Raw genomic sequence first — 13,016 nt, forward strand, 5'->3', positions numbered from 1 at the left:
GCAGTGCGGGGATTATTGCAGGGAGCACACGCAGTGTGCGGGAAGGAGATCCACTGAGATACTACTCATCTCCAGCCTTCCCTGGGAACACTTCCTCCTGGTGTCACCGTGCAGACAGCGTTGAGCATTCCCACCTGCCGAGTGACGCCACCGCATACACGGGCGTCTGAACTACAACTCCCGGCGGCCTCACGGGCGGCAGCAGTAGGGCGGGGCCGCGCAGGACCAGCTTAGGCCGGACATCACGTGACACGCCCCAAACCAACCGGGTTTGAATATTTTTTTTTTCCTCCTCTCCTCTTTCCCCTGCCAGCGGCTGCTGTGCAGTCACATCTATCTAAAATGGCGACCGTGGAACCGGTGAGTGGATCAGTGACCTGGGATACAGAATACGTACGGCTGGGTGGATTGAGGGGTGAGAGCCGGCGTGTAATGGCCGCTGGGAGCGGTGTGCAGGAGCCCGGGAGTGCCGTGGTGCGGCCGCTGGGAGAAGAGGAGGAGCCCGGTGCAGCGTGTCTACTTGCGGTGTAGCAGGCGGAAGGTGCTGCTGCTGGCGCTGTGCAGGGCCTGCCATCCATAGCGCCCGCCGTGCCGGTACTGCCCCATTGCTGCACGCCGCTGCTACGCGAGCAGCGTGTGTGCGCCTGTCATGCGGCGGCCTCGGTGGGCGCGGGTAGAGGGCCGCGTGGTGGAGGGCGCCGGGTGAGGGTGGGTTGTACTTGTGAGGCATATGGTGTCCCGGATCCCCCCTCCTCCCCCCATGTCATATGCCCCCGTTCGCCCTCCTCTCCTGTCACTCACCTGCTTCGTTTTCCTTTCTTCCTCCTGACACTGGCAGCAGCGTGCTGTGCTCCCGGCATCCCCGGCCTTATACGGGCTGGCGGCGGCCGAGGGCAGAGACGTGTTACCAAGAGGGCAGCTGTCAGTGTGCGTGTTGTGCCCGGCTCTCATGCCCCCGGCCAGGACTGTGCTGTAACCTTGCTCTCTACAGAACAACTTAGTAGTTTGGGGCTAGTTTTGCCATTTTGGTGTAGTTGCCACCTGGGTGACTTTAATGAGTCTCACTTTCACATTGTGCTCTCCTACAGATGTGTCTATACAGCTGTCATGTTTGAATAACATGGAAATAGACCTCTCGCCTGGCCCATGGTAGCGCTTAATTTTGCAACTTTTTGGGGAGTTTTCATGGGGTTTAGCTCCTGGCAAAAATCTGCACAGTGCATATAAAGGTTATTTACATAATCTTTTTCCTGTGCCTAACAATTGATTCATTCGTGGAAACCTACTGATAAACTGTTCTCGTTTTCCCGTGCGCAAACACGATTTCGAAGTTAATTTTTTTCTTGTAGATTTTTCATCACAGTTTCTGTCTGAGTGAGTGTAGGTTCTTAGGTAGCATAGAATATTTGAACATTCACATCAGTCCCTGACCCAGTGGGAGCTTACGATCTATATTTCCTAACATATGTATACGCATACACATTTGATCCATGACTTTTTTTTTGGGGGGGGGGGAGCCAATTAACCTACCAGTATATTTTTGTATTGTGGATGGAAACCAGAGTAGATGGAGGAAACTCACGCAAGCACAGTTAGGCTGGTTTCACACACTCCGGCTCCTGCCGGACGGTGAAATCCCGCACGGCCAGGGAGCCCTTCCAGTGGCGGAATCCGGCTGCAACCGTGTCCATTCACAACTAATGTGTGCAGCACGGCTCCCTGGTTATGCGGGATTTCACCGTCCGGCAGGAGCCGGAGTGTGTGAAACCGGCCTTAGAGTTATTTCACACACTCCGGTTTTGACCAGACAGCAAAAAAGACAAAGTTTGCCCAGCTATTTGCCTGACAGTTGTGCCTTTCACAAAACAGCTGGTGTTTTTGAAAGGCCCCCATCTCCCTCTGCGCACACTGGCGTATTAGGACGGGGCGGCCGCGGCCCGGCAGCCATCCTTTCCAGTGGATAGATCCGACCGTGTGAAAGGACACATAAGCTGCTGTCCATTATGATTGACATGTACAGCACCGCTTTTGATCGTTCTGCATCTTGCCATCCGTGCTGAGCCATAGCGTGTGAAATAGCCCTTAGGGCTATTTCACATGCTCCGGTTCCTGCGGGCGGCGAAGCCCAGCACGATCAGGAAGTTGTGCCACACACAGCAGTTTACAATGGTAGGGATGGCCACAGCCCGGCAGCCATCCCTTCCAGTGGTGGAATCGGGCTGCGGCCGGACACAATAGTGTCTATTAACAACTACTGTGTGCGGCACGGCATTTAGTAGTGCGGGGTTTCCCCACCTGCCAGGAGCCGGAGCGTGTGAAACTGCCCATAGTGTCCTGGTGGGAATTAAACCCATGACCTCGGTGCTGTGAGACAGTAATGCTGACCATTACGTCAGTGCTGAGCTCTGATGCCACAGCAACTTGCCCTCCTTGCTTGTGGGGTGACTTAATTGCATTGATTTTAATGTAGTTGGTAGTTAGGGTTATTTTGCAGTGCCAAATCGTGTGGTTTGAGGGGCAAGCTATGTCGTGCAAACCATTTTCACACTAAATTTGCACCTCAAATTCCATTTGTAATTCAACATTTGTAGAGTCTCCTGGGCAGGTAAAAAGGTAGAGAACCTATCTTATGGTAAAAATGTTGGAACTGTGCACAACCTCTGCTACACCTCTCTGTATGTAAAATGCTGTAGTTTGACAGGATTTTAATATTGTAATAAAAAAAAAAAAAAAACAACATTTTTCTAATTGGTTTAAAATATTTAAAATTCATTTAGCAGACCTTTTTCTCCAAAAATGTAATCTGTGAGATAAGCACTGGATATATCCTTTTCCACCATTAATAAAAAAATATAATTCAGGCATTTGACACTTTCTGATGCAACTTAAATACTTTACGGATGGTCACTAACCTCTTTCTATACTGTCCTGTTATCCTAGTTGCCACTTTGGACAGGGTTAACCTGTCTAAAGTTCTGTATAGAGTGGTCAAACTAGACTTTTGGCACACTTTTGCTTACCAACTCGGGTCTATAAGCAGGAATGTGGGCAACAATGGTAATCTCGCCCTATCTGCGCAACAGTTAAATTGCTTTATCAGGCACCCAAAACAGTTGCATTCCGTTCCGAATAGCTATCCGTTTCATTTCAGACCAAAGTGGTAGTCAATAGTTTGTGGTTGTGTCTAAAAAAGATCGGTGTTGCGTTAGTGTTGAATGCTCCCATCTCGCTTGTGCACCCCAAATGCATCTGGTTTAGAAGTATGAAGTGGCTAAACCCCTTTGTGAAGTGCTGAGTTGAGGTGGCCAAAAGACAAAAACAATTGACTATTTCCCGTAAATTTAGATTTGAGCTGCAGGAACCCGAAAAAAACCTTTTCTACCTAACCATTTATTATCATAGTTAATGATGTAGCTATGGAATGTGCATTCATTTAATGTAACTGCTCAGGTTCACATTCTGATCCATGTATATTAAAGAAACCTGTATACTTTGACAAGTTCACTGCACAGTATGGCAAGATAATTGCAGATCTCCTTAACCTACATTGGCAGTGGCCACTAGATGCTGTCTGGTGGAGCAAGTAAAACGTTGACCATTTGGGTGCTGACATTAATGTTATGATGGTCCGCTATTTTGATGGGCTGGTAACTAATCGAGTATATAGAACACTGGGTTATGAGGAAAGCTTTGACACCTGGTAGCAAATACAATTATAATACTATATATGCTATAATACTCTAGCACAGAGTACAAGCGTTTTAGTATTTATTTATTAAGTTTCTTCTATAGCGCATACATATTCCGCAGCGCTTTACAGAGAATATTTGAACATTCACATCCGTGCCTGCCCCAATGGAGCTTACAATGTATAAGAAACACTCTTTTTTTTTTTTTTCCCAAGCAACTTCCATAATAAACTCAAAGGCCAAAAGTCAGCGATTCAACCCCATTGCGCTAATCTCGGCACTCGACACATGACTAAATACAGCCTTGATGCCCTCCCCTTGAAATGATCCTTTTTGTATTGTATTGGTCTGTTATGTATGTACACTGTGTGGGAGCAGTGGTTATCTGAAAAAAAAATCCCTGTGTATTATGTATGCTGTACATTGATATACTTGGCAATAAAGGGATTGATAATCCCTACCACATGTACACGCACAGACATTCTAGGGTTAATTTTGTTAGGAGCCTACCAGTATATTTTTGGATTGTGGGAGGAAACCCGAGTACCCGGAGGAAACCCACGCAAGTACGGGGAGAATATACAAACTCTGCACAGTTAGAGACATGGTGGGAATCAAACCCATGACCTCAGTGCTGTGAGGTAGTAATACCATTCGTACTGCCCATGTAAATGGTTCCACATTAAAATGTTTATAGGAGGAAACATGTAAGGTAATAATGATTAATCGCCAAACGGGTTAGGTGTACTTGTTAGTTGATAGGCATTCAGTTTGTGAATTTGCTGTCATTACTGCATATATAATAACACTATACATAATTTTTATATTTTTTTGCAATCCATAATGTAATAGCAGTTTAGATCTTTTGGTGTAATGAAATTGTAGTTATTAACTATTAAGCTAGATGACCTTAAATAAACAATAAAAATATAGGGGTATGATCACTTTTTTAATTTCATTTTATGCATTCATCAATGTGACAAGGGGGTAATGTTTTGCGCTCATGCCTTTTTATTACTGTATTTTAGCGTAAGGGGGGCAGACCGTGCTGAAGACATCACTGTTTTGGGCGGTCCCAGGCCACCAGCATCAAGATAAGGGCGGGCCCGGCCACTGACGTCACTGAAGGGGGTGGGCCCAGCCCCCCCGAAGGCTCTATACTGCCGGGAATCGCTATCTACAGCGGTGTCATGCTTCCCCGGTCACACCAGAGGGGTCGGAGGCAGGCTGTTTTAGCAGGGTACTGCCAGAAGGGCAGGACGCATTTTGACCTTTTGAAATCAGGCAGGGCGCAGCGCCCTGCTAAAACAGCCTAGTGGGAACACTAAATTTAAAGTAAAGTTTAGTGAATAAAACGAAGTAGCAGGTTTGTAACATTGACAAAATGGTCCATGTCAACAGCTTTGAACAGGTCATAAATATTGTTGATCCAGAGGAGTCAACACAGTCTCTGGAATAAAAATCCAGAAAACATATCCACCAGCACACTATTCTACAATAATTTATAGTTTAATCCAGGCATGTCCAACGTTGGCCCTCCAGATGTTTTGAAACTACACATCCCAGCATACTTTGCAATAGTTTTAGCATTCTCTAATATCAAAACTGTGGCAAAGCATGCTGGGATGTGTAGTTTCATAACATCTGGAGGGCCAACGTTGGACATGCCTGGTTTAATCCATTTCTAGATTCTGCTGACTTGCTATTATCTCCTTTTATATATTAAGCAATTTCCCATCTCGAAAACTTTTAAGCCCACTAGAGCAATTGCGGCCCAATGTATAGTTTCTGGCCAAACCAGAATGTCTTAACGGCCAGATTGTTCACTGTGTACATGTGATTTGTGCGCTCTCAATGTCAATATCGACACTGCTGTGAGGTCAAACACAAGACATTGCTAACAATGTCATGGTTCTGAATGCAGCATGGAATCTCGTGCATTGGCAAGTTTTGTATGCAGGGTCCTGTGGTATGGCATATTGTCCAGATAAACAGTGCAGCAGTTCCCTAAATGTGGGTGGCAAACCCCAAAGTGTCTTCCGACCATCTCAGAATGGGATTTCGATAACCTGTTGCTGATAGTCACTTTACTGAACCCTCTCATCTCTCAGGCAATGATTTAACCCCTTCCCGACATTGCCTTTTATGCTAATTTTTTTTTTTTTTTTCCTCCTTGCGTTCAAATAAGCGTAACTTTTTTAATTTTCCGGCTATATAGACACATGAGGGCTTTTTTTTTGCGGGACAAGTTGTACTTTGTAATGGTACCATTTACTATACCGTATAATATTCTGGGGAATCAGGAAATAATTCAATGTGGGGTAAAAAAAAAAAAAAACGCCATTCCACAATTTTGTGCTGGTTACGGTTTTTTTGGAGTTCATAGTTCGTTTAAAATGATGGGTTATCTTTATTCTATGGGTCGTTACAATTCTGGTGATACCAAACTTATATAGTTTTCGTTATGTTTTACCACTAAAAAAAAAAATCACAACTTTTACGGTTTTTCTAATTTGCGTTGCGTCGCCATGTTCTGCGGCTTATAACTTTTTTATTTTTCCACCTACGGACCTGGGTGAGGGCTCATTTTTTGCGGGCTGAAGTGTACTTTTTAATTAATTTAATTATGGGATATGGGCGACTTTCTGATCTCTTTTAGTTATTTTTTTTTGGGTACGCGATGCGACCAAAAAACGTAGTTTTGGCGTTTGGAATTATTTTCCGTTTACGCCTTTAACCGTGCGGGATAACTAATGTTATATTTTAATAGATCGGACTTTTAGGAACGCGGCGATACCAAATATGTTTATCTTTTTATTTTTTATTTATTTTTATTTGTGAAATGGGGAAAGGGGGGTGATTTGAACTTTTAATATTTTTTTTTTTTTTTTTTTTTTAAACTTAATTTTTTATTTTTTTTTACTTTTACTACAAGCCCCCCTAGTGTACTTGACCACTAGGGGGCGCGATCGCCTGTACTACGTTCAGCCATAGAGCTCTATGGCTGAACGTAGTGATTTTATGCACTTCCTATTACATCCTGCCTGAGGCAGGATATAATAGGTATCCATACACGGCCAGCACAGGGGTCTACATTAGACCCCTGGCTACCATGGCAACCGATCGGCACCCTCCGATCTCGCTGCGGGGGGCCCCGATCGGCGCCGGAGGGGGGCGCCCCCCCTCCGATCAGCTATTTAAGCACTGCGGTCGCTTTGCCCGCGGTGCTTAAAGGGTTAAACGGCCACGATCGGCGAACTCGCCGCTCGTGGCCGTGAGAGCAGGGACCTGGCTGTAATATACAGCCATTACCTGCTCTCTTTCAAGCCAGCTCACTCCGTGAGCTGGCTTGATTCCCCCTCAACCGACATATGACGTAAATGTACGTCATATGTCGGGAAGGGGTTAAGGGGTCTGAAAAAAACATTAGAATTGTATTTTCGGACTTCTTGAATCACTGCTTTAGAGATCCTAGGAGCCATAACGCCTCTGCTGTACCACCCAGCAACAGTGCCGCCATTGCCACAAGAGGGCTGTACCCATGGATCCCTCATCTACATGCAGATATCCACAGGGTGTACATGGCTGGCAGCGAGTGCAGTACTGGGGATTCTGTGTGGGAAAACAGGCAGACTGCAGTCGGACTCAGAGAAGGCAGCTCTCTATAAGCAGGACTGTGCATCTGTCATGAACCTCTTGTAAGTAAAGGTTTGTACACACTGGGTAATATTTTGACCAATATCGTTCGTTTTGGTCCTTCTGAACAATAGCTTTCAAAATATTGGCCAATGTGTATGCAATGAACGTTGCGTGTTGTTAACAAGGGTTTTTGTACATACAGCTCAATTTTGGCTGTCATTCGCAAAAAGCTGCATATTACTGGACTGTTGCTTGTTCATTATCTTTCAGTGATCACATTGTCTAGTGTGTATGGGCCTTAAGTGCAGCATGGGGGGTTTCATCTGTGGGCAGCAGGAGGGGCGATTCTGGAGAGCATGAAGGGGAGTGAGTAGAGCACCAAGCACAAACTTTATGGTATGTCTCTGTGGAGGGGGGGTGGCAAGGAAAAGCTAAATACATAAACACCTAATGCCTCCCTCTTCCACCCCCCCATAACCCACTGCCTACTTTTAGCATACGCTGTTACTTCACTTGTGCATGTGCTGAGGTGGCGACCATTCTGCAGTAACTTTCTGGGGTGCTGTCATAATTTTTATTCTCTGATGGGGTCCCAGAGCAAAATAGTTTGAGAAACCCTGGTGTGTTGCCCGGCTTTACAGTTAAGCACCATACACACTAAATGAGTCTCTGCCAATATTGGCCTTGTGTCCTGGCATCGGTAAGTGCATACACACTTGATGATGCTGGCGAGGAAGGGAACGATGGCCATGCTAAAGCATGGTGTCATTAAAGAGGACCTCCTTCGCCTGAACATGCAGGATGTGGGATGGGATCCTTAATGATTGACGGTAGAGTGCATCATTAAAGATACTGCGTGTACACACTAGGCCAGCGGTTCTCAAGTACCTCCAACAGTTCGTTTTCCAGGTCTCCACACAGAATCACAAGTGAAAGAATTGGCTTCACCTGAGTATCTTTTAAAATGTGTAAGTGAATAACGAGTGCACCTGCCAAGTGATCCATAAAACATCAATTGTTGGGGGTCCTTGAGGACCGAGGTTGAGAACCACGGCACTAGACGGTATTGTGAACACTATCGCTCAAAGCCCTTTCTGAGTGATATTGTCCACAATATTTCCTAGTGTGTATGAGACTTATAGATTGCCTTCTTGTGATTTGTGGTGAAGCAAACCATCTTTTTCAATTGACCACTTGTCCTATTTATGGCCTTGGTAAAAAAAAATAACAAAAAAAGTAAATTTTTCCAATCTTGTTTCGTTAGGACACATTAACAACTCTAGTATGTAGGTGGGCAGGTTAGATGGGCCAAGTGGTTCTTACCTACTGTCAAATTCTCTTTCTAGTTTTATAACATTATGTGGCTGATTCAGTTCATGGTGATGTACTTCAGAGCATCATTGCAGATTTTGGCTGCGCAAATATTTGTCCATTAAAGTACCCCACCACTTTTCTCAAATAGTGCAAGAGAAAAGTAGCAATTTTGCTTGATACAATGTGCCCTTTCAACCATCATCTTTAATTAGGAGGTTGACTTCTTAACCCTTAACCATCTAGTTATGTGTAAGGAAGCCAATCCCGGGATTGAAAAATGCTCAATCTTGGGATTGGCTTTCCTAATAGAAAAATGCCCTGGCTGCCCTGCATTTACTTACATGCAGGTGCCTGGGTTGCCGGGTGGGTGGGTGGATGGAAGGTCATTTTAACGAGCCAGGAGCCGTGTTGGGGGGGATGGGTGGTTAATCCTGCTGCTGGCTAGTTAGACGGGCGAGCGGCGCGGCTTCATACTGCCGGGCATGACATGAGTGACCTGCCTGTGCAGCGTGACCTCGTCACGCTGCGCAGTATGCTGTGCCGGGGGAAGCCGGGCAGCGTCTAAGCGGGTGCTCAGACGCTGTCTGGCATTAGACTGCGCATGTGCAGTCTAATCCTGAAATCCCAGGATTGGAAACTCCAATCCCGGGATTGAAATCCCGGCCTTTTGGGGGCCAGATCCCGCCGATCCCGGGATTGGCCACCCTAGTTATGTGGCTTATGATTAGGCTTAACTTGTAAAGGCCCCCCCATCCCCTAGCACAAGGTATTGCATACGATAACCCGCCAATTTACCCGGGAACTGGCCATATCACACTAATGGATGGGGGCCTTAAATTGTTGCTGATATAGTGGTAATGCCATGTCTGCATTACATGTATTTATTCCATGTTTTTTGCATCCCAGGTTTGGTTGCCTTTGAAAATGTGCCTCCTACTCTACTACTATATTTTTTTTTACTCCTATACTACTAAATATGCTTTTTTAGTTCATATTCGTAGATCCTTTTCCATCTGTTTTCACCAGTCATATTCCACTTAATGTGTAAAAAGTATAGTTATTACCTGAGTAAAGGTGCAAACCCCTACACTCTTCATTAAATCTGTTCTTTTTTTTTTTTTGTCTTGTTTTGGATCTTTTCCACAGCAAGTTGCATTTTCCTGTGTGTAAATTAATCTTGCATGACTTTTTAAAAATCTGTATAGATAAGACCATCCTGAAATCTGTTAATATACAGTCAGGACCATAAATATTGGGACATCAACAAAATTCTCATATTTTGAGCTCTATATACCACCACAATGGATTTGAAATGAACCATGATGTGCATTAACTGCAGACTTTCAGCTTTAATTTGAGGGTATTCACATCCAAATCGGGTGACCGGTTTAGGAATTACAACAGTTTCTATATGTGCCTCCCACATTTTAAAGGACCGAAAGTAATAGGACAATGAACTCAAAAGCTATTTCATGGGCAGGTGTGGGCTATTCCCTCGTTATTTCATCAATTAAGCAGGTAAAAGGTCTGGAGTTGATTCCAGGTGTGACATTTGCATTTGGAATCTGTTGCTGTCCACTCTCAATATGAGATCCAAAGAACTGTAACTATCCATGAAGGAAATCATCATTAGGCTGAAAAATCAAACCACACCCATCAGAGAGATAGCAAAAACATTAGGTGTGGCCAAATCAACTGTTTGGAATATTCTTAAAATGAGAGAGAACGATCTGGAGAGCTCAGCAACACCAAAAGACCCGGAAGACAACGGAAAACAACTGTGGTGGAGGACATAAGAATTACTTCCCTGGTGAAGAAAAACCCCTTTACTTCCCTGGTGAAGAAAAACCCCTTAACAACAGTTAGCCAGATCAAGAACACTCTCCAGGAGGTAGGTGTATATGTGTCAAAGTCAACAATCAAGAAAATACTTCACAAGAGTGAATATAGAGGGTTCACCACCACAAGATGTAACCCATTGGTGAGCCTCAAAAACAGGAAGACCAGATTAGAGTTTGCCAAACATCATCTAAAAAAGCCTTTACAGTTCTAGAACAACATCCTATGGACAGATGAGACAAAAATCAACTTGTACCAGAGTGATGGGAAGAGAACAGTATGGAGATGGAAAGGAACTGCCCATGGTCCAAAACATACCACCTCATCTGTTTCATGGCATGGGCATGTATGGCTGCTAATGAAACTGGTTCCCTTGTATTTATTGATAATGTGATTGCTCACAAAAGCAGCAGAATGAATTCTGAAGTGTTTCGGGCAATATTCTCTTCTCGTATTCAGTCAAATGCTTCAGCACTCATTGGACGGCGCTAAACAGTGCAGATGGACAATGACCCGAAGCATACTGCAAAAGCAGCCAGAGCTGTTTTTTAGGCAAATAAGTGGAATGTTATGCAATGGCCAAATCAACCACCTGATCTAAATCTGATTGAGCATGCATTTCACTTGATGAAGACTAAATCAAAGGGAAAATGCCCCGAGAAAAAGCAGGAACTGAAGAGCTTTGCAGCAGAGACCTGACAAAGCATCACCAGGGATGAAACCAAGCGTCTGGTGTTGTCTATAGCTGTGTACACACGGGGGCGATAGGGGCTGGAATCGCTTGAAATATGGTCGCTGGCGACCATATTGCCAGTGATGGGTATTTTCCCCTGGCGATAAATCGCCGGGTGCGCGCTCCCGTTTTCAGCTTGCTCCTGCGACAAGCTGATTACCTCTGCGGCACAGCCGGCAGAGGTTCCCTTTCATCAGCGACCATCTATGGTCCCTGATGAAAAGGAGATATTGCTCAGCCATATATTGCTGACTAATATATCTCCCCCGTGTGTACGGGGCTTTTGTGTTCCAGACTTCAGGCTGTAATTGACTGCAAAGTATTTGCAACAAAGTATTAAAAAGTGAAAGTTTGGTTTAGGATTGTTTAGTTTGTTCCATCACTTTTGGTCCCTTAAAGTGGAAGGCACATATAGAACCTGTTTTACTTCCTACACTGTTCACCTGATTTGGATGTAAATACCGTCAAACTAAAGCTGAAAGTCTGCAGTTAAAGCATATTGTGTTTGTCGAATCCATTGTGGTGCTGTATAGAGCCCCAAATTTGAGAATTGTCGATGTCTTAATATGTAGATTATTAAAATAAATACAACATACAGTTGTCTGTCAACAGATATGTCCCCTCCTCCTTTCTGCTTGCCAGGGGCACCAGGTAGGGTTGCCCTCTTTTCCCCACCCTGTTTGCCCTGCTGGTTGAGCCACTTTCCTTCCTTATAACGGCTAACCCTGAACTCTCAGGTTTTACACTGTTCGAAAACTGATAAAATCGCCCTGCATGCTGACAATATATTGCTATTTATATGAAGATATAACATCCATGCTAATGGTCACTATTACTAAATTTGGAGTTTACTCCGGCCTTTTAATAGATGCATCCTCTCTTTCAGTGGTCCATGTCCACCCAGCCCCCATATAGCTCTCCCACTACGATGGGTTGAAACTTTTAAATACCTGGGTGTTTGGTTCTCCAATGACCCGTATCAGTATGTGGATCTCCATATCATGCCTCAGCTGGAATACCTGCTCAACTGGCTCATTTAGTGAAATGGATTGCTAATGGCTCTGACATCACTTTGCAAGCCCTGGTAGTGTCTGAATCTCCCTGGCTTTACCCCTCTACATTTGAGATTAAGCGGCAATGTAACTTTAACCTTCCAAGGGTGTTTGGGTCTTTTTTAATCCATATGAAATGCGCACCCTAGGATGGTTAATAAAGTTACCTATAGTGAAACAGGCTATACTTGTGAGGAGGCATGCTGCCGCCATTCTACCTGGGGTAGATGGCAACAAAGAGTTTAGGGAACTGTCTAGGCTACAGCTATGCAAACTATAGGGTGTATTCACAATTGTACAATTATGCCAACAAGACGTGTTTAAGACTTCAACAGTTACAAGTAGATTTTCCTATAATCTTTGAGTTGGAGGTAGCTGAAAAAATAGACAAATGCTTGTATAGTTCAGTTTATGAATGCCGCCCACCCCACAACTTAAAGTGGGGACTGGACTTGGGACCCCTTTCTCAGGAGTTGTAGGGTTCTGCACCAATTAGCCTCGATATATCTACAACCACTGTTTTTTGTGCTACAGCAAGTATATATTACCCCTGAGTGGCTGGTAAAATTGGAGGTAGGGACGACGCAAGGTGCCCAAAATGCATCTAATTCTGGCACTTGCTTTGGGTGTGTCCTTTTTTTTGCCTTATTCTGGGCAGAGTTTACTGTTTATGGTTTAACTGGTATACCTGCAGATGTTTTCAATAAAAACAATTGAATAATAAAAAAATACAACATAGTTAAAGAAAAA

The 13,016-nt window shown here is 44.4% G+C and overlaps 1 protein-coding gene across 1 annotated transcript in view; it reads left to right on the forward strand.

Annotated features, from left to right (window-relative positions):
* The first annotated feature begins 214 nt into the window (after positions 1-214).
* EIF4E (eukaryotic translation initiation factor 4E) overlaps positions 215-13,016 on the forward strand; it is a 49,665-nt gene continuing 36,863 nt past the window's right edge. Inside the window, exon 1 of the mRNA XM_083179059.1 lies at positions 215-360. Within this exon, the coding sequence (XP_083035185.1) occupies positions 343-360 (18 nt within the window). The 5' untranslated portion in view covers positions 215-342. The remainder of the gene's footprint in view (positions 361-13,016) is intronic.

The sequence above is a fragment of the Crinia signifera genome, chromosome 1 (genome assembly GCF_055691185.1).
Source record: "Crinia signifera chromosome 1, ASM5569118v1, whole genome shotgun sequence".
In the NCBI taxonomy this organism is placed as follows: domain Eukaryota; kingdom Metazoa; phylum Chordata; class Amphibia; order Anura; family Myobatrachidae; genus Crinia; species Crinia signifera.